Here is a 23,235-nt window from a genome sequence, read left to right as displayed (position 1 = left end):
CATGTTCCGACGGAACAGATTTTTCCAATAAAGCTCAATGTACTCTCCCGCATTAAGGATTGAATATACGGACATGCTATGTCATCACCTCCTTGAATTTATAAATCTTAAATCCGCCACCTCATCCTCAGAAGAACCCGGTACAAATGAGAGAAAATTGAAAATAGCTAAGAAAATATCAATTGAATAAAGCAATAAATTTATGCTGTTTATGGTAGCAAATCGATATCTTCAATCAATCACTTATTTTTTTCTTATTTAACTTAAACATGATTCGGGTTGTTTAAGTCAGGTCGCAGAATATACATAAATATGGATAGCATACGTGTGAATAGGACTTGGTAAACGCATTAATCAAGTTACAAATACAATAGCAGATCGCGAAAATACGTGACATAACAAAGTTTAGTTTTGAAAATTCAGAACAGGGATTTCAACTTCAATTTTTATGTATAACCCGAGTATCTGTGTAACAGGTGTCCGTTTAATGGGTGTGTGCACATTTTGTTAGACTTAGTTCATAAACATACTTAGTTTATAAACCAAGACCATGATAAAACACCAATATTATTCATGATATGGGTTAATGAACATTACATGATTCTGGTACATGAACTAAGTAATAGAAAGAGCACCGAAACACGAGGCTATCTGATTTGTACGAGGGGGCGTAGCCCCCGAGTATTAATCAGATTGCCGAGTGTTTTGGTGTTCTTTCTCTTTTGTATCATAGTCAAACATAAAAACACGTTCCCTGTTGTCACAATATGAAACCCCGGCAAAAATGAACCAATGAACGAACATCTGAATATGACATGTCTGTCGCTTTCCCTTTCTCTGCCGTCACAATATGTAAACCCCAGCAAAAATGAACCAATCAATGGGCATGATCTGGAGTGCGGGTAACTGATACCCGCACTCCAGTTACCGCACTGTGCATGTATATGTATACAATTTAACTCTGACACATTTTCAACAGAAAGGTCCCCAAACTATGATACAATCTATCCAAATTGTTGTTCATGAACTAATTATGACCGGTACATATACTGAATTCATAAACAGTTCATGAATTATTCATTTAAATAATCAACAGGGTTGGAAATTAAATTAACAATAAATATATGATATAATAATAGTTTATTTCAAATCATTATAAAGCTTATTTTCCCATCAATGTCAATACAGATTAAAATACAATAAAAGGAAAGCAGGGCAAGTGAATATAAAGTAAGCACCGCCACATTTACTAAAATGTTAAGTCACAACTTTGTTTTTTTTTTTTCTTCATAAAATAATTTTCTTGGGTCTGTAGTACATTTTAATATCAATGGTATCGATGTGAACATGGCTCACTTATGAATGTCACACTTGTTTCTGAGAATATTTTCAAAAGCAAGGACATGGCCATGCCGTTTCATTTTTCAGATTTTCTTTTGTTATAGTATATTCAATAACAGTATTACTGCTAATACTCTAAATTGCTCTTCTGTTCTTAATTGCACATTTTCAAATCCAAATAATTTTCAAGCTAATAGTTTCACCTTGTTCAATCAGCTATATTTATAGTCATCTCTTATCAACGCATTCACTTCATTATGATTTTGTCATCAGCTAGTCTAGGAAAAAGTCCGAATTGTGATTGCTTCTTTTATGATTATGTTATATATATATCAGCACTATAGTTTTGCAAATATTTCGAAAAAAAAAAGAGCAAAAACAAGATATTTTCACCGGATATTGCTTCTTCACGTTTTGCTCTACTCAGTGTCTGACATTTTTCACGTTCTCTTCTAAGAAAGATAACATTTTCTCCCAAGAATCCTCTTGCGCATGCGCGTGCTGCTCCGGCCATCCTCCTGACATCATATCTTCATCTGAAAGAAATAGACATGAAGTATATGAGCTTCCTCTAGTGGAAGGTGGTCGGTACAGACAGGTGGAAGTTTAAACTACTGTCTATTAATTTAACTCGAAAACAATTAAAAAAGAATTTTGTCAAATAAAATCCTTTTTTTTTAAATTGCCCCTGTCATATATTTGCTACTGACAGCTAAATACAGAACATCTTGTTAGTTTTAAGGAACTCCACTGAGTTTTTTTTGCATGACAGGAGCAGTTCATCCCTTAGCATTCTATCTGTGTTTTCTTTAACAGTCAAATATTACTTGGTTCGGTTGTACAATGTATGTTCTCTTTAACATTGTTTTGTAAAATCGACATTTCTGTATGAATCAACGCAAACAATGTCAAGGTCAAGGTCATCACTGCAATGTCAAGGCCAAGTCAAATTAAACAAATAAACATTACATGTAAGTTCTTACTATACATACCATGAAACTTTTCTGGAACAAAGTTTATTGATTGCATACGTTTTCGACCAGGAGTAACGGCTCTTGGATGAGGTGCAAATGGCGGCTCAATCATATGTCCGGCACCTGGATATCTGTACATCGTGATATTTTCCTTAAATTTTGGGGGACATTTCTCGTAGAAAAAACTGTGCCATTTCGGATGTACCTGTTTGTCATCCTCGCCAATTATAGCTAGAATTTTTGCGCCATGCTGCCATGCCTGAAAATATACGATGCTTCATTTAATAATAGCTACTGCATGGTTCAACATAGCAAGTTTCCCGTTCGGACTTTGGCATCTTATTGTTCTTCCTTTTTTCAACTAAACTACTTACATAAATCATATGTTTATTGAAAATTAATTATCAACAAATTAATAAGTAGATCATCAATCATAATGAAAAACCCCATACTTTCAAAATGGTGGTGCATTTGTATAACGTGTAGAAACAAAATAAATTTACCACTTGTACTAGCCAACTGTTTGTTATTCGCGTTTCCTTTACAGAATTGAAGACATATATAGACTAGTAGTCACCTAGATTGCGATTTGAGACAAGAATTAGCACAAAACTTATTTCTTGGCAGGTTATTTTTTGCAATTTTTCAAAGAATCATTTGAAACAATTCAACAAGACATTATGACTTTTCGAGTGTTGTCATCAACAGAATATTTATAGTAAAAGGCGTGCCTCGCCAAGGATTCAGCTACAGTGGTACTACTGAGCCCTCTGGCTGGCAATATACAAATTCTAAACATTGACTCACTGGTATAGGCCAAGGGTTTTCACATTGGTATATGTCATTGATAACGACCCCCTCCTCTGTGGTGTAAACTTTAGTTCTATCCAGCCTAAAAATAAAGGCCAAAATCTTAATTGTTATATATAAATCATATCTTTAAAACATAATAATAATAATAAAAATAATAATATTTATTATAATTATAATAATAATTCAATAATAATAATAATAATAAAATAATAATAATAATGAAAATTATAATAATAATAATTCAATAATAATAATAATAATAATAATTCAATAATAATAATAATAATAATACTAATAATAATAATAATAATAATGAAAATAATAATGATTATAACTAATAATAATAATGAAAATAATCATAATAATTAATAATAATAATAATGAAAATAATAATAATCAATAATAATAATGGATATAATAATAATAATAATAAAAATAATATTAATAATAATAATGATAATGATAATAATAATAATAACAATAATAATAATGATGATGATGATGATGATGATGATAGTTATAATTGCATACTGTACTATCATTTATTTTTTTAAAAGAGTAAAATCATGACGTTTGGAAATCTCTATTTTAACTTAAATAGAAGAGATAATTCTTGATTTCGTTACAGTTATAGTCCATTTTACATTCACATCATATTATAATAATTTTATGTAAAGACTGTCACACAAATAAAAGTTTAAACCATATAAATCCATGAGTTATTAAGATCGTTGACTCCAAACCGCTCGCCCCTTACCCCTGTCGGTTCGAATCCGGCTAGGGACTGAGGATTCTTTCATGTGAGGAAACCCTATCGCCTAAGTCTGTTGTTACAGACGGTTAAAGTAATAAAATGATTTATTTGACGAGAACATGGCATATGTTGTATAAATACCAAGCATTTTATAATATTATATATTGTAAGTATGATAACAGTATTATACCACTCATCCGAATGACCAACGATGTTACCATGTTCAGGTGATATAGTAATTCCATTGATGTTTACAACAGCACGTATCTGTAACATAAAATATTCGTAACTTCACATATTTATTATACATTAAACATGAATAAAGCGTGATTTACTGTTCATAATGCATTTGATAAGTCGGTCAAACAAATTTTTCAATTTGTATCTAGTGAATATTTCAAATGGCAAGTCATTGCAGATTAGTATGACTATCATTCTAACAATAAAATGAAGGAAAAAAAAAACAATTTGAAATGTTTCTGTTATGAAATAAGGAATGACAACTATTATTTGCATTGCATTTGTACTCATTCTACAATGATTATATATTACAAGAATTCTAGAATCTTACTTGTGGATAAATGGATGTTAAAGCCAGGGACAAAAATCCACCGAAGCAAAGTCCAACGGCTCCAAGTCTGTTCTTATCAACAAAATCTTGTTCAATCAACCATTCGTATGCATCCTATTTAAATATATGAGCCAGTCACGACAAAACCAACAAAGTGCGTTTGCGACCAGCATGGATCCAGACCAGCCTGCGCATCCGCACAGTCTGATCAGGATCCATGCTGTTCGCTATCAGTTTCTCTACTTGTTGTAGAGTTGGTAAGCGAACAGCATGGATCCTGATCAGACTGTGCGGATGCGCAACAAATTAGATTTAACATATTGTCAATAATAAATCAGGAACCCTTAATTTCTAAATTACATGTCTGATAATTTTCTTTGAAAGATTTAAAGTTGATCTAAATTTCAAAAACTATTCAGGAAACTCTCTTATTTTAGAAAAAAGAGTGGAAGAGATAAAAATCTACTTTGTTTTTCTTTAGGTAGAAATAAGCATTAACTTTCTTTTGCGCACACACATGTATTTTGGAGTAGAGTTCATGTATTGTTTTTGCCTACATACCGTAACATAGGAAAAATTCACTTCATATATCTGGTTGGGAAGTCCTTCACTGTATAAATATGATAAAGCCAATGTGACGTAACCATGTGACGCTAACAACGCTGCACGTGTTTCTATAAGACTCACAAGTCCCCCGTACATATCAGTCAGCGCGGGGAAAGGGCCGTCTCCTGAAACAAATTTACGACAAAAAGTGTTACACTGTATGGAGGTCACAAAATGTAAAATATTTAACTTCTTAAGAATATAAAGAAACAGAAAGAGCATCGAAACACAGACTATCTGATTTGTGAAAATTAGATTGCCCAGAGGTTTGATGTATCGAATGCAAAAAAAAAACAGCTCCCTGTTGTCACAATATCAAAACCCAGAAAAAAGTTACCAATGAACGAGAATCCGAATATAATACTTCTATTGCTATCCTTTTCTCTAAGCCAATCAATGGGCATGCTCTGGAGTGCGGGTAACTACTTATATACTAATAAATAGTACCATTTTAGACTTGAAAACAGCACAGGGTCTTGTCAATTTGATTTCAAGAGATTGAAACAAACACATGAGATGTTTTGATCTTCAAACAAATCACAATATTTTAACCACTGTGCTATATTTCCAATGAAGTCAGAAATTCGGGTTTCATATTTTTTGAAAACTTTGATCATTCTCATCAAAACGTAGATCTAAATTTATGTAAAGCTAAAAAAAATAAAAATAAAACCTTCTGGAATAAATAATGCTCCCTTGATCTTCCCTGTTAACGGTATTCTTCTCACCCCGGGCTTTTTATATAACCTTTCAACTTGTGTCCCAGTTATAGGATCATTAGACTGTATAGGTACTTCATGGGCGTCACTATAAACTTTTATGTTGAATTTCATTGGTGTACTGACGTCTTTTTTGATAAGTCGAGCAGACTGATTAGGCGCGGCTAAACACTTCAGACTCCAAAACAGACCCATTGGTTCAACTCCTGTAAAAATATTTGACGTTTTAATTATTTTGAAGGGGACTGACAGCGCTTTTATAATTGTTATGTAAAATTGTAAGGACTTAAATCCACCTAACATTATACAAATCTGTTGTTTATTAATGAATAATAGAGACAACAAATATGCAATGCTTGTAAATCATGATGTTAAATAATTTTAAAGTGTAATTAGTGAAAAGGAGGCTTTCATAAACTATTCAAGGCCATTTTACATTGCACACTTTCTGTAAATCCAGCAACGTTTTAAGTATCTTTATTGTAGATATGTTTAAAAAAATAAAGATAATTGCAGCAGTAGTACTCTTAATATTTCTTTACAATCTTGTGCCTCTTTCCAATCTACGTAACACTGTTCGAATACTTGTGAAATGATATACATGTAAAAAAGTTCGATTAAATGGTAGACGGGCGAGTAAAACTAATTACCGAATTAACAAGGTTTTTTATTGTTAAAATTCATAAGTAGACCATCCAGTAAGTAATAGCTATATTTCACGAGTTTGTAAGGTTTGCATAACTCTGACAGTTGGAATTAAGGCATGGACGGAAAACAGATTAAAACCACCGGCCGATGTTCCGTACATTAGCAACATAGCTTCTTCATATGAAAGAATCAAAAGTCGCTGACGGGATTCGAACGACAAGTGGTCTGAAGTCAACGACTGTAACCACTCGGCCTCGGACGCCCCCAAGATATGATATACGTACTTAATATAATTAAAAAAACAAACTCAGAACATTTAGGGTCGGAAAATTAGGAAAATAATTTGACTGAAAAAAGACAAAAAAGAACAAGCAACACTTACCTTTAAAATAACCACCAATGGATTCTGTAGAAAAATTATGTATTTCTCCATTATTGTCAGCCTTGTAAATACACCGAGATTCGAACTTCATTCCATTTTCTATCACATCAGCAACAACAGTCACCACCTGTCTAGCGGCCAGTCCACGTATATGTATGTTAACTTTTTCGTCGACCATACCAATAGAAGGTTTAACAGTTATATATGGAGCAACATTGTTTGCCGCACTTGAATAGCAAACTTTTGTGCCTACCGCAAAATGCCTATTTAGGACTTCAAGACGTCTTATTGACTTCCAAATGGTGTAATTAACAGAACTAGTCATCTCTGTGTAAGCTTAAAATATTAAAATTACGACATTAATGATCATTAACCGTTTATATAAACATAACGATTAACCTATGAAAAACGACGTTACAAACGTGCAGTATGGTAAAAAAATCATAAAACTAAAGATTAATATCTAATAACTAGAAATGTGGCCATAGGACATGGGTGCCCCCACACTCCACTGTTTTATCAGTCTTATGACTCTATGTCAAATATTTTTTGGGCTACATGTGCCTAAAGTTAAAAATTAAAAATCTTTTACTAAGTAAAGGGCAAGAACTTTACAAATACTGAATAAATCCACAAGCGAACCCCAATTAAGGTGCATAGGTACACATGCTGACAAACATTCTTGTAAACTTTCAGGCCTACAGGTCAAATACTTTTTAAGATATGCATGACAAAATTGAAACTTGCAAATTTATACTAAATCAAGGGCAATAACTCTAACAAAAGTGAAAGAAATCCACATGCAAAATACCAGGTGCATAGCTTCACAGTGATGTTGATAATTATTCCTGTAAAGTTGGTTGATTTTAACTCAAGCACTCAAGGAACAAATAATACAACGTAATGAAATTGTTTTTACTAAGTCAAGGGCAATAACTCTACAAATAATGGATAAATCTACAAGCGAAACCCAAGGTGCAGAACTACACATGCTGACCTTCCTTTTAAGTTTCATGACTAGGTTAAATACATTTTGAGCTACGCACGACACAAATTGAAAAAGTTTTTTTAAGTCAAGTGCAATAACTCTGACAAAACATTTAAATTCACAAACAAAACCCATGGTGCACAACTTCACATGCTGAATCAACATTCCTGTAAAGTTTCATGACCGACCGTATGTCAAATACTTTTTGAGCTACGTGCTACACAAGTTGAAAATTGCAAATTTTTACTAAATCAAAGGCAATAACTCTGACAAAACAGAATAAATCCACAAGCAAAAACCCCAGACGCACAACTTCACATGCTGATCAACATTCCGGTAAAGTTTCATGAATCTAGGTCAAATGCTTTTTGAGTTACGTTGAAAATTGTAATTTTTTTACTAAGTCAAGGGCAATAACTCTAAAAATACTAAATATATCCACACAAAAATACCCAGGTGCACAACTATACATGCTGATCAACATTCCTTTGAGTTACATGCGACATAAGTTGAAAATTGTAAAATTTTACAAGAGATGCAACAGATGACAGGATAAGGAAATTAGAAATCATGACAAGACTGATAGACATTGGTTGGTCCAATGCTCATCAGGCTCGGCATGGTCAAAAGGTTGGACAGGTCAGCGGGCCTGGATGGCCCTTCTTGCATTCCTTCTGTGCATGTGTGGGAACCTTCTTCTTTGGATACATTCTAGTATGATGCAGCAAGTACTCTGGGTAGATCTAGCAATTGAGGGTGGCAGCAGGTAGTTATGGTTTTCATTGTACAGTTCATGCTGATGTAGAGGCTGCCATGTATGATTTGTACCTGAACCGTATTGGTCGTATGGCGATCGTATGAAACCGTGTGTGCACTCGAGTGAATCGTACCGTGATCGTGTGACATTCGGATGTTAATCGGGTGTTGGATGTAGTACTTGGGGACAGTATCGAACGATTCAATACGATTTATATACGATCTTGGCACGGTTGGGCTCACTCGTGGAGTGGATTTCAAATACGGTTGTATATACGGTCTCATACGGACTCACAAGGTTTCTTACGGTCTTGTACGGTCGTTTATACGATCATATACGATCATACACGGACAGTTTTTTTTTAAAGTTTTAAAAATCTTAACGGCTTGCACGGATACACACGAATGGCCCGAGTGTAACTCGGTTAAACTCACGGTTAGTTCGGTTGTATGTACGGTTTTCACGGGTGGCCAACCGTATAAACCGTGTGTTCTGTAAAACCGAAACATGTCAGTAAATAAATCACGTCCTACCCCTGTTTACGGACATATGCCTACTTACTCGTTATCTATTCTTTACGTTAGATATTCACAAATCTAACGAGTTTGAAATATACATGTAGTAGTATTCATATTAACTTGAATTCATAATTAAAATAGGTTATTCAAGTATACATGTCCTTAAAGATCCTGTATGTTTTGTAATTGAGATTGCATACCACTCTTCATTGAATTATATATGTATGTAATTATGCAAATTTGTCAATTTTCAAACATGGAGGAATATGTAAAATATTTATTGCAAATATTTGTACATATTTAAGGTAATCATTAAATTATATGCATTCATTTCTTATTGGAAAAATTGACTTAGAATTTATAGAAAACTAAATTCTAATTACCTCCCTTTATTTACATGAAATATTAAATTCGGTAATATCTTTATAAATAATGTTTTTTGAAACTTACAATATCGATAAATCTTAATTTGAGCATCATAATTTGTATATAAAACCATAAAAATAATGTGTTACAGGATCTTTAAACAATGGTAATAATTAAATATGAATCTATTTGTAAATATGTAAGATAATAAAATGGATTTTAAAGCATATTTATCAAAATTAATTGATTTTACATACTAGAGTACTCCAAAATCTGTACACGCACATTTAAAACATCATCTTTAAAACTGACTACATTCAATTATGCGGTTAGATCTATGTTGAATTTTATGTCCTGTTTAACCTTCGTTCATTTACATGTATTCAAGAGTGAACAACGTTAAAGGGTGGGTGATCACGTGACATTTTTAGCTAACATTGGGTAATCGCTAATGTTCGTTATATGCATTTCAATATTTGAAAAATAAACATTCATCCAGATTTTTTCAACGAAGCTCCTGTACTCTCCCGCTTTGCCGGCAGACATTAAGGATTGAATATACGGACATGCTATGTCTTCACCATTTTTGGAATTTATATGTCTTAAATCCGCCACCTCATTCTCAGAATTGAAAATAGCTAAGAAAATATCAATTGAATAAAGCAATAAGTTTATGCTGTTTATGGTATCAGATCGATCTCTTCAATGAATCACTTATTTTTGTTCTTATTTAACTTAAAGATGATTCAGGTTGTTTAAAAGTCAGCTCGCAGAAATATACATAAATATGGATTGCATACGTGTGAATAGGACTGGTAAACGCGTTAATCAAGTAACAAATACAATAGCAGCTCGCGAAAATACGTGACATAACAAAGTTTAGGTTTGAAATTTCAGAACAGGGATCAACTTCAATTTTTATGTATAACCCGAGAAACTGTGTAGAAACTGTGTAACAGCTTTCCGTTTAATGGGTGTGTGTGCACAATTGTAAGATTTAGTTCATAAATATACTTAGTTTATAAACCCAGACCATGATAAAACACTAATATTATTCATGATATGGATTTATGAATGGTATATGAATTAATTTATCCAAATTGTTGTTCATGTATCAATTATATGACCGGTTAATATACTGAATTCATAAACAGTTCATAAAATTATTTATTTAAATAATCATCAGGGTTGGAAATTAAATTAACAATAAATATATGATATAATAATAGTTTATTTCAAATCATTATGTATATGGGTTCATGAACAGTACATGACTCTGGTTCATGAACTACTTTATCCAAATTGTTGTTCATGTACCAATTATGACCAATTCATATACTGAATTCATAAACAGTTCATAAAATTATTCATTTAAATAATCGACAGGGATGGAAAAAATAAACAATAGAAATATAATATAACAATTTATTTCAAGTCATTATAAAGCTTATTTTCCCTACAATGTCAATACAGATCTAAATACAATAAAAGGAAAGCAGGGCAAGTAAATACTAGAACTATCACTAAATGTGATTAATACCCCCACAAGACTGCTTCGGAAATGAGGATGTTACTAGTAACAGAATACCTTGTAAAAGAATTGAAATATAGAGTTATGGTTGTGGGCAATTAAAGATAGTTGTGGTTCTTATATGTTGCATTTCCTTTCAATGTGGTTGGCCATTGATGAAGTTTAATTGAATTACTCTGTAATAAGTCCAGAAAGACAAAGAAAAGGAACAAAGGGCAATGATTCTATAAATACTGAAGATAGAGTTATAGTTCTTGTGCACTGCACTTCCTCTTATTGTGCTTGACCATTGTATGAAGTTGTTTTGAATTCCAACCAGTACGTTTTAAGTTATGCTCCTGACAAGGAAAAGTATCAAAGGGCAGTAACTCTGTATTTTGTCAAAATGGAGTTATGGCTCTTGTGCACTGCACTTCCTTTTAATGTTCTTGACAACTGTATGAAGTTGTATTGAATTCCAAACAGTAGTTTTCAAGTTATGCTCTGGACAAGGAAAAGTAACAAAGGGCAATAACTCTGTAATTAGTCAAGATGGAGTTATGGTTCTTGTGCACTGCACTTTCTCTCAATGTGCTTGACCATTGTATGAAGTTATATTGAATTCCAACTATTAGTCTTCAAGTTATGGTCCAGACAAAAAAGGCAATGGAAAAGTAACAAAGGGCAGTAACTCTGTAATTACTTTAGATAGAGTTATGGTTCTTGTGCACTGCACTTCCCCTTATTGTGTTTGACAATTGTATGAATTTGTTTTGAATTCCAACCAGTATTTTTCAAGTTATGCCCCGGACAAGGAAAAGTAACAAAGGGCAATAACTCTGTAATTAGTCAAGATAGAGTTATGGTTCTTATGCACTGCACTTCCTCTCAATGTGCTTGACCATTGTATGTAGTTATATTGAATTCCAACCATTAGTCTTGAAGTTATGGTCCGGACAAAAAAATCAATGGAAAAGTAACAAAGGGCAATAACTCTGTAATTACTTTAGATAGAGTTATGGTTCTTGTGCACTGCACTTCCCTTTATTGTGTTTGACAATTTTATGAAGTTGCTTTGAATTCCAACCAGTTGTTTTCTAATTATGCCCCGGACAAGGAAAAGTAACAAAGGGCAATTGCTCTGTAATAAGTCAAGATAAAGTTATGGTTCTTATGCACTGCACTTCCTCTCAATGTGCTTGACCATTGTATGAAGTTATATTGAATTCCAACCATTAGTCTTCAAGTTATGGTCCGGACAAAAAAAAGCAATGGAAAAGCATTAAAGGGCTATAACTCTGTAATTACTTTAGATAGAGTTATGGTTCTTGTGCACTGCACTTCCTCTCAATGTGCTTGACCATTGTATGTAGTTATATTGAATTCCAACCATTAGTTTTCAAGTTATGCTCCGGACAAGGAAAATGCAACGGACGTCTTGACCGACCGACCGACCGACCGTCCGACCGACCGACCGACCGACCACCGGGTGACTCCTATATACCGCCCCAAACTTCGTTTTTGGGGGTATAATAAAGTTAGCACCGCCAACAATTACTAACAAGAGGGCCATGATGGCCCTGACGTCGCTCACCTATATATAGGCCCCCGGAGCAGGGCCAGTTTAAACCCCAAGGCTTTTATTTGAACAAACTTGGTAGACACCCATTAGAAGATGTTTCATGCTAAACATCTAAGGTCTAGCTCGTTGGGTTTTTTTAAAAGAAGATTTTTTTTTTACACATATAGTTAAAAACATTAACACACCTGGGGCAGGGCCAGTTTTGACCCCAGGGCTTTTATTTGAACAATCATTGTAGACACTTCATGCTTAATATCTAAACTCTAGCTATTCGGGTTTTTTCAAAGAAGATTTTTTAAGTTTTTGTTATAAACATATAAGGAAAATGAATGACCCCGGGGTGGGCCAATTTTGACCCCAGGGCTTTTATTTGAACAAACTTGGTAGACACTCACTAGAAGATGTTTCATGCTTAGTATCTAAACCTTAGCTATTTGGTTTTTTTAAAAAAAAGATTTTTTAAGTTTTTGCTTTTCGTAAATAAGGAAAATCAATGACCCCCGGGGCGGGGCCAATTTTGACCCCAGGGCTTTTATTTGAACAAACTTGGTAGACATCCATTAGAACATGTTTCATGCTAAATATCTTGGCTCTAGCTCTTTCGGTTCTTTAAAAGAAGTTTTTTATAAGTTTTTACTATATGCATATAGGGGGAATCAATGACCCCCTGGGGCGGGGTCAATTTTGACCCCAGGGCTTTTATTTGAACAAACTTGGTAGACACTCACTAGAAGATGTTTCATGCCAAATACCTAAGCTCTAGCTCTTTGGGTTTTTTAGAAGAAGATATTTAAAGTTTTTTCTTTTGGTTGCCATGGCAACCAGAGTTCTGCATGGAATTAAATTCTTTGAACAATTTTCAAAGGTTACCACCAAAGGAACATTCCTGTGAAGTTTGGACGAAATTGGCTCAGTGGTTTATGAGGAGATGTCATTTAAAGAAAAAATATACGGACGTCGGACGACGGACGGACGACGGACGGACGAAAAGCGATCACAAAAGCTCACCCTGTCACTTTGTGACAGGTGAGCTAAAAAGTTCAGTAACGCTTTTGTTTTGTTTTTTCATAAAGTAATTTTCTTCGCATGAGTCTGTAGTACATTTTAATATCATTGGTATCGATGTGAACATGGCTCAACTATGAATGTCAGACTTGTTTCTGAGAATATTTTTAAAAGCAACGACATGGCATTGTCGTTTCATTTTTCAGATATTATTTATAGCATCTTCAATTACAGTATAACTGCTAATACTCTAAATGGCTGTTCTGTTCTTAATTGCACATTTTCACATCCAAAATATTATTCAAGCTAATCGATTCACCTTGTTCAATCAGCTATAATTTTAGTCACCTCTTATGAAGGCATTTTGTTTATTATGATTATGTAATAAACTAGTCTAGAAAAAAGTCCGAATTGTGATTGCTTCCTTTAGAATTATGTGATACATAAGCACTATAGTTTTGCACATATTTCGAAAAATAAAAACAAAAACAAGATATTTTCACCGGATATTGTTTCTTCACGTTTTGTTCTACTCAGTGGCTGATATTTTTCACGTTCTCATCTAAGAAAGATAACATTTTCTCCCAAGAATCCTCTTGCGCATGCGCGTGCTGTTCCGGCCATCCGCCTGACATCATATCTTCATCTGAAAGAAATAGACATGAAGTATATAAGTTTCCTCTTGTGGAAGGTGGTCGGTACAGACAGGTGGAAGTTTATACTGCTGTCTGTTAATTTAACTCGAAAACAATAAAAAAGAATTTTGTCAAATAAAATTCTTTTTTTTAAATTACCCCTGTCATATATTTGCTACTGACAGCTAAATGCAGAACACCTTGTTAGTTTTAAAGAACTCCACTGAGTTTGTTTTTTTTGCATGACAGGACGACAACATTTTCCCGAGATTCGCAAACCAATAACTTGTCTGCAAATTTTCAGATCATCTCATTCAAGACTGAATTTGGAGTTAAATTTTAAAGCAAGAATGTTCCCAAAATCGCTCTGTAATGAAGCAAAATAGTTTAATGTGTTAAACATGATTTGCTTGTTTGCTACACATTTAAAAGTTAATATGGTGCACAGAAGATATTTTTGTACATGTTTAATTATAAGTAAACGGCACGGTGAATAATTTCAGCCTACTTCAGTTTTTCTAAAACACGCTGAGCAGTTCAACTTTAGAAAACGATCTGCGTTTCCTTTAAAACAATAACATATTAGTTTGTTCATACTTTGTTCTCTTTCACATTGTTTTGTAAAATCGACATTTCCGTCCGTATCACTGCAAACAATGTCAAGGTCAACAAAGCAAAACAATGTCAAGGTCATCACTGCAAAACAATGTCAAGGTCATCACTGCAAAACAATGTCAATGTCATCACTGCAAAACAATGTCAAGGTCATGACATTGGTCAACACTGCAAAACAATGTCAAGGTCAACACTGCAAAACAATGTCAAGAAAGGTCATCACTGCAAAACAATGTCAAGGTCAACACTGCAAAACAATGTCAAGGTCAACACTGCAAAACAATGTCAAGGTCAACACTGCAAAACAATGTCAAGGAAGGTCATCACTGCAAAACAATGTCAAGGTCAACACTGCAAAACAATGTCAAGGTCAACACTGCAAAACAATGTCAAGGTCATCACTGCAAAACAATGTCAAGGTCAACACTGCAAAACAATGTCAAGGTCAACACTGCAAAACAATGTCGAGGTCAACACTGCAAAACAATGTCAAGGTCAAGTCAAAGTAAACAAATAAACATTACATGTAAGTTCTTACTATACATACCATGAAACTTTTCTGGAACAAAGTTTATTGATTGCATACGTTTTCGACCAGGAGTAACGGCTCTTGGATGAGGTGCAAATGGCGGTTCAATCATATGTCCGGCGCCTGGATATCTGTACATCGTGATATTTTCCTTAAATTTTGGGGGACATTTCTCGTAGAAGAAACTGTGCCATTTAGGATGTACCTGTTTGTCATCCTCGCCAATTATAGTTAGAATTTTTGCGCCATGCTGCCATGCCTGAAAATATACGATGATTCATTTTATAATGGCTACTGCATGGTTCAACATAGCACGTTTCCCGTTCGGACTGTGGCATTAAATTGTTCTTCTTTTTTTCAACTTAACTACTTACAAAAATCATATGTTTACTAAAAATTAATTATCAACATGTTAATATTGAGTAGATCATCAATCATAAAGAAAAATCCCATACTTTTCAAATGGTGGTACATTTGTTGAACGTGTAAAAACAAAATACATATAATACTGGTACCACTCAACTGTTTGTTATTCGCACTACCTTAACAGAATTGAAGTCATAAATTGACAGGTAATCACATTACCTAAGGAATGTAACTTGAAACAAGAATCAGCACAAAACCTATTTATCTGCAGGCTATTTTTAAGAGTTTTCAAAGAATCATTTGAAACAAATGGCATTACGAATGTTGTCATCAACTAAATATTGACAGAAAAAAGTGCCTCTCCAAAGGCTTATCCATAGACCTACTGACCTATGATATATTATACTTTGGAAATATAAAATTCTAAACATTGACTCACTGGTATAGGCCAAGGGTTTTCACATTGGTATATGTCATTGATAACGACCCCCTCCTCTGTGGTGTAAACTTTAGTTCTATCCAGCCTAAAAATACAGACCAAAATCTTATTTGTAATATATAAAATATAACATTTAAACATAATAATAATAATAATAATAATGATGAAAATAATAATAATAATGAAAATAATAATAATAATAATTATAATAATAATAATAAATAATAATAATAATGAAAATAATAATAATAATAATGATGAAAATAATAATAATAATAATAATAATAATAATAATAATAATAATAATAATAATAATGACTAGAAATGTGTCATCATGCCACGGATGCCCCCGCATGCAGCCAAAATTTCAAATGTTATAATATTTAGTTCCAAATTTGTTTGCACAAATTATTTTTTTCATTCTAAGTTCAAAGCCCTTAAAACTTTTCAATGTTAACACAAACCATTTTTATACAATGTTCAAGGCACTGAAATTATTCAGTCTTAACCATTTTTATACAATGTTCAAGGCACTGAAATTATTCAGTCTTAACCTTTTAAAAATAGCATATTGCATATTTGTAGCCAACATAATGGCTATATACATTTCCACAAAAGTATGAGTGCTGAAACTGAAAGTTCAAATTTTTTCCAACATTCAGGAAAGATAAGTTTGTCTAAAATCATTGAACCACGACCAAATTCAAACTTAAACTGCTTATTCCTAAGATGTATCTATATTATTTTCAAAGTGAAAGGGACATAACTCTGCCAAAAATCATCGAACCATGACCAAATTCCAACTTGACCAGCGCATTCCTTTGACATATCCATATGTCAATTTTGAGTTGAATATGTAACACTGTTGGGTTGATAATGAACAGAAACTGTAAATTTCATATCATTTTCAAAGTGAAAGGGGCATTACTCTGCCAAAAATCATTGAACCATGACCAGATTCGAACTTGGTCTGCGCATTCCAAAAACATATCCATATGTCAAATTTGAGTTGAATGTAATATTGTTGGGGAGATAATAAACGGAAACTGAAAATTTCATATTATTTTTAAAGTGAAAGGGGCATAACTCAGCCAAAAATCATCCAACCATGACCAAATTTGAAATTGACCTGCGCATTCCTTTGACGTATCAATATGTCAAATTTGAGTTGAATGTTTAATACTGTTGGGGAGATAATAAACAGAAACTGAAAATTTCATATTATTTTCAAAGTAAAAGGGGCATAACTCTGCCAAAAATCATCGAACCATGACCAAATTTGAACTTGACCTGCGCATTCCTTTGCATATCGATATGTCAAGTTTGAGCTAAATGTGTTGTACGATTGGGGAGAAAATGAACGGAAACTAAAAATTTCATATTATTTTCAAAGTAAAAGGGGCATAACTCTGCCAAAAATCATTGAACCATAACCAAATTTGAACTTGACCTGCGCATTCCTTTGACATATCCATATGTCAAGTTTGAGTTGAATGTGTTGTACCATTGGGGAGTTAATGAACGGAAACTGAAAATTTCATATTATTTTCAAAGTAAAAGGGGCATAACTCTGCCAAAAATCATCGAACCATGACCAAATTTGAACTTGACCTGTATTTTCTCATGACATATCAATATGTCAAGTTTGAGTTGAATGTGTTGTACCGTTGGGGAGATAAAGATAATGAACGGAAACTGAAAATTTCTGTTATTTTCAAAGTAAAAGGGGCATAACTCTGCCAAAAATCATCGAACCATGACCAATTTCGAACTTGACCTGTATTTTCTCATGACATATCCATATGTCAATTTTGAATTGAATGTTTTGAACCGTTTGGGAGATAATGAACGGAAACTGAAAATTTCATATTATTTTCAATGTAAAAGGGGCATAACTCTGCCAAAAATCATCGAACCATGACCAATTTCGAACTTGACCTGTATTTTCTCATGACATATCCATATGTCAAATTTGAGTTCAATATGTGCAAGGGTTATTAAGATAATGAACGGAAACTGATGATGACGGAAGGACGGAATGACGGAATGACGGAACAGGGTAACACTATATGCCCCTGCCATTATATGGCGGGGGCATAAAAATAATAATAATAATAATAATGAAAATAATAATAATAATAAATAATAATAATAATGAAAATAATAATAGTAATTAATAATAATAATAATAATAATGAAAATAATAATAATAGTTATTAATAATAATAATAATGAAAATAATAATAATAATTAGTAATAATAATGAAAATAATAATACTAATAATAATAATGACAATAATAATTGTATACTCTACTATTATTTATTTTCTAACAAGAGTAAAACCATATGACGTTGGGAAATATCTTCTTTATAACTTAAATAGAAGAGATAATTCTTGATTTTGTTTCAATTATAATCCATTTAACATTCATATCACATTAAAATCATTTTATATATAAACTGTCTCACAAATAAAAGTTTAAACCATATAAATCCATGCCCGAGTTCTAAAGGTCGTTGACTCTAAGCCGCTGAGGGTTCGACTCCGACTAGGGACTTCATCTCATTCTTTCATGTGAGGAAGGTCTATAGCTAGCTGACGGACCGTCAGTGGTTCGACTTAAAACAATTCGAAACCCTATCGCCTAAGTCTGTTTTACAGACTGTTAAAGACTAGGCTATCACCAATACAATGTTTTATCTGACAAGAACATGACATGTATTTTATAAATCCCAATAATTATATTGTAGTAAGATAACAAAATACAGTATGTTGTATTTTACCACTTGTCCGAATGACCAACGATGTTACCATGTTCAGGTGATATGGTAATTCCATTGATGTTTACAACAGCACGTATCTGTAACATATAATATTCGTAACTTCACATATTTATTATACATTAATAATGTATAAAATAGATATGTGAACTTACTTAAAATTTAACTTGAATAAAGCGTGATTTACATATCAACTCGTTTATAATGCATTTGATAAGTCGGTCAAACATATTTTTCAATTTGTATCTAGTAAATATTTCAAATGTCAAACCATTACAGATTGGTATGACTAACATTCTAACAATAAAATGGAGAAGAAAAAAACAATCTGAAATGTTTCTGTTATGAAATAAGGTATGCCAACCATTATTTGCATTGCACTTGGACTCATTTTACAATAATAATATATCACAAGAATTCAAGATTCTTACTTGTGGATAAATGGATGTTAAAGCAAGGGACAGGAATCCACCGAAGCAAAGTCCAACGGCTCCTAGTCTGTTCTTATCAACAAAATCTTGTTCAATCAACCATTCGTATGCATCCTATTTACATATATATGTATATGTACTCGTAAATACAACTTTAGCGTTTTCATATGTCGTGCAAACAAATACTTAGTGACAAAAATAGTAGAAATATTTTCTCTTACAGTAATATACATGTACGGTATTGAAATATTTTGTATATATACATTATTAAGATCTCTATGGAATGACTTTATTAAAAAGATGGCACACTATCTTTCATTGTCAATTACTTCGCTGGAAAATATGCGTTTCTATTCAGTACTTTAACGACAATGTTGGTAAAAAGTTCGGTGACTAATTGAGACTATACTGAACATGCTTCAATCTTCCTAATAGGAAAATTTCTTTTGCAGATTTATATTGTCAGTAATGAATCAGGAGCCCTTAATTTCTAAATTACATGTCAGATATTTTTCTTTGACAGATTTAAAGTTGGTCTAAAATTCAATAACTATTCAAGAAACTTTCTTATTTTACAGTGAAAGAGATAAAAAATCTACTTTGTTTTTCTTTAGGTAGACATCAGCATTAACTTTCGTTTGCGCACATACATGTATTTTGGAGTAATCTACAATAAAGAATACATTTTAATAGAGTTCATGTTTTTTTTTGCCTACATACCGTAATATAGGAAAAATTCACTTCATATATCTGGTTGGGAAGTCCTTCACTGTATAAATATGATAAAGCCAATGTGACGTAACCATGTGACGCTAACAACGCTGCACGTGTTTCTATAAGACTCACAAGTCCCCCGTACATGTCAGTCAGCGCGGGAAATGGGCCATCTCCTGAAACAAATTTACGAAAAAAAATGTCACACAATGTGTAGGGTACAAAATGTAAAATATTTTACTTCTTAAGAATATTCAGAATATCTTCGAAACGAAACGAATCTGGAAATAGATACCTTTTAATACATGAAAACAGGACAGGGTTTTGTCAATTTGATTGAAGAGATATAATTTAGGAACAAATACATTAGAATGTTCAGTTCTTCAAACGAATCACAATTTTTTAACTACTGTGCAACATTTCCAATGAATTCAGAAAATCGGATTCTCATTTTTTTTTAAACTTGAAACATCATCAGGCAAGTTGTTACATAGCAAAATAGATCTAAATTCATGTAAAAGCTACAAAAATAAAACCTTCTGGAATAAATAATGTTCCCTTGATCTTCCCTGTTAACGGTATTCTTCTCACCCCGGGCTTTTTATATAACCTTTCAACTTTTGTCCCAGTAATAGGATCATTAGACTGTATAGGTACTTCATGGGCGTCACTATAAACTTTTATGTTGAATTTCATTGGTGTACTAACGTCTTTTTTGATAAGTCGAGCAGACTGATTAGGCGCGGCTAAACACTTCAGACTCCAAAACAGACCCATTGGTTCAACTCCTGTAAAATTATTTGACATTTCAATTACTTTGAAGGGCACTGACAGCGCTTTTATAATTGTTTTGTAAAATTTTAAGGACTTAAATCCACCTAACATTATACAAATCTGTTGTTTATTAATGAATAATAGAGAAAACAAATAAGCAATGCTTGTAAATCATGATGTTTAATATTTTTTTAGAGTGTAATTAGTGAAAAGGAGGCTTTCATAAATTATGCAATGCCATTTTACATTGCACACTTTCTGTAAATCCAGCAACGTATTAAGCATCTTTATTGTAGATGTTTTTCAAAAAATTAAAGATAATTGCAGCAGTAGTACTCTTAATATTTCTTTAAAATATTGTGCCTCTTTCCAATCTACGTAACACTGTTCGAATACTTGTAAAATTAAATACTTGTCAAATGATATACATTGTACATGTAAAAAAATCGATTAAATGGTAGACGGACGAGTAATACTAATTACCGAATTATCAAGTTTTTTTTATTGTTAAAATTCACAAGTAGACCATCCAGTAAGTTATAGCTATATTTCACGAGTTTGTAAGGTTTGCATAACTCTGACAGTTGGAATTAAGGCATGAACGGATAACAGATTAAAACCACCGACCGATGTTCCTTACATTAGCAACATAGCTTCTTCATACGAAAGAATCAAAAGTCGCTGACGGGATTCGAACGACAAGTGGTCTGAAGTCAACGACTGTAACCACTCGGCCTCGCCCCCCCCCCAAAGGTATGATATAATATTTAAAAAAAAATAGGAAAATAATTTGATTGAAAAAGACAAAAAAAAACACAAGCAACATTTACCTTTAAAATAACCACCAATGGATTCTGTAGAGAAATTATGTATTTCTCCATTATTGTCAGCCTGGTAAATACACCGAGATTCGAACTTCATTCCATTTTCTATCACATCAGCAACAACAGTCACCACCTGTCTAGCGGCCAGTCCACGAATATGTATGTTGACTTTTTCGTCGACCATCCCAACAGAAGGTTTAACAGTTATACTTGGAGCAACATTGTTTGCCGCACTTGAACAGCAAACTTTTGTGCCTATCGCAAAATGCTTATTTAGGACTTCAAGGCGCCGTATACACCGCCAAACTGTGTAACTTACAGAAGTTGTCATCTCTGCGTTAGCTTAAAATAAGATTTAGCACTACAAGTTCAAGACGTCGAAATGATCTTCAAATTGTGTAACTATAACTGCAAACGTCATGACTGTGTTGATTTAAAAAAGACCTTGTAATTAAAGGCCATTACTCTGACAAAAATCATTGAACCGGAAAATGCCGTAAAGTTTGGATGAAATTGTACTATAGTAGACTTGACAAGCTTTTTTCGACGTACGGACGGACGGACAGACTGACTGACACACGAACGGAAAGTCACACGACACGAAGAAGTGATCTCTACATGTCGCCACTACTCTGTTCAGTAGGGGCGATATAAAATGGCCAAATTATGGCGACTGTACTTGTTGCAGTAGCTCGAAAATTTCCTTCCAAGAAGTCGAGATCATGAATTATTTAAACAGCTACAGAGGAGTGACTATAACTGTTTAATTTTTCTTATTCGCCTCTAACTAAGTCGTTGACCTTCTTTTCGTAAACGCTTGCTGTTTTTTGTAGTTTTTACTTGTGTGTGTTTCTTTTTCGTTTTGTTTAGTTTTTTTCCGTATCTATAGACCATGTAGACGCGCTGTTTAAAATGGAAACAGTTTTTGCGAAATAGACTGCCAGGAATTTTCAAATAAAGGCTTTCTCATAGGGCAAAAATGAAAGACACTAAAATATTGTATTGGGGTTGCATGATGTACAAATCGCTACATGTACGGATCCGCACGAGAAAACCTGCTCTTATTTAACAGTTTAATAGCCCAAAAAAACATCTCAACAATGAACACCATATACATAATATTTAAACACTTGCTGGCATTTTATGAGATAGCTGTTACTTAAACAATAAAATATTGATAACATAATAATATAACAAACACTTGCACAGTGATTTAGATTAGGCAGTATATCCGTCAGTACAGTAGTGTAAAATAATAATGTATTACATTTCAAAAGACAAATCATTTAACGTTACTTTAATTAGAATTTAACATGATCAACATTACAAGTATATTGACATACACTTACTTCATTATTGACTGCCAATTTTTAATCATCAATTCATAATCCTCATTCAAGTCTAATTTTGTGCACCAAAACTCGTTCCATTTTATGACCTGTTATCACTTTGTGTTTATGCGATTCGGATAGTCTGTACACCGGATACAATTTTCACTTACTTTTTATTTCCTCATATTTAGAATATGTGATGTACTTTCATAATAATAATTAATAATAATACTAAATTAAATGCAAAATCTTATTTTCAAC

General features: G+C 33.0%; 1 protein-coding gene across 2 annotated transcripts; it reads right to left on the bottom strand.

The window, feature by feature from the left end:
* Positions 1-1,172: 1,172 nt before the first annotated feature.
* Positions 1,173-23,222, bottom strand: LOC132748448 (bile acid-CoA:amino acid N-acyltransferase-like). Of its 2 annotated transcripts, none has more exons than XM_060738063.1 (9): positions 22,993-23,222; positions 6,809-7,144; positions 5,733-5,984; positions 5,015-5,184; positions 4,454-4,567; positions 4,073-4,149; positions 3,123-3,207; positions 2,334-2,574; positions 1,173-1,877 (listed from the first exon to the last, which is right to left on the bottom strand). In XM_060738063.1, the coding sequence occupies exons 2-9, from the start codon at positions 7,131-7,133 to the stop codon at positions 1,765-1,767; spliced, it is 1,377 nt and encodes a 458-aa protein (XP_060594046.1). In that variant the 5' UTR covers positions 7,134-7,144; positions 22,993-23,222; the 3' UTR covers positions 1,173-1,764. The 2 variants fall into 2 exon arrangements, with proteins under 2 accessions (XP_060594046.1, XP_060594045.1); XM_060738062.1 differs by lacking the exons at positions 1,173-1,877; positions 2,334-2,574; positions 3,123-3,207; ... (3 more) ...; positions 5,733-5,984; positions 6,809-7,144 and adding exons at positions 13,721-14,180; positions 15,332-15,572; positions 16,119-16,203; ... (3 more) ...; positions 20,582-20,833; positions 21,650-21,985 and having other exon boundaries at positions 22,993-23,216.
* Positions 23,223-23,235: the final 13 nt, after the last annotated feature.

This window comes from Ruditapes philippinarum, unplaced genomic scaffold (genome assembly GCF_026571515.1).
Source record: "Ruditapes philippinarum isolate M1 unplaced genomic scaffold, ASM2657151v2 ctg2906_1_1_1_1, whole genome shotgun sequence".
NCBI lineage: Eukaryota > Metazoa > Mollusca > Bivalvia > Venerida > Veneridae > Ruditapes > Ruditapes philippinarum.
Note: the sequence above shows the minus strand (reverse complement) of the source record. Positions and strands in the feature narration are given on the sequence as shown.

Coding starts and splice junctions, on each gene's coding strand:
- LOC132748448 (XM_060738063.1), bottom strand. CDS start 7,133: ATGACTAGTTCTGTTAATTACACCATTTGGAAGTCAATAAGACGTCTT. Junction 5,185..5,732: donor AGCATTATTTATTCCAGAAG/GTTTTATTTTTA, acceptor AATTTGTTTCAG/GAGACGGCCCTTTCCCCGCG. Junction 3,208..4,072: donor GTTGGTCATTCGGATGAGTG/GTATAATACTGT, acceptor CTTTATTTTTAG/GCTGGATAGAACTAAAGTTT.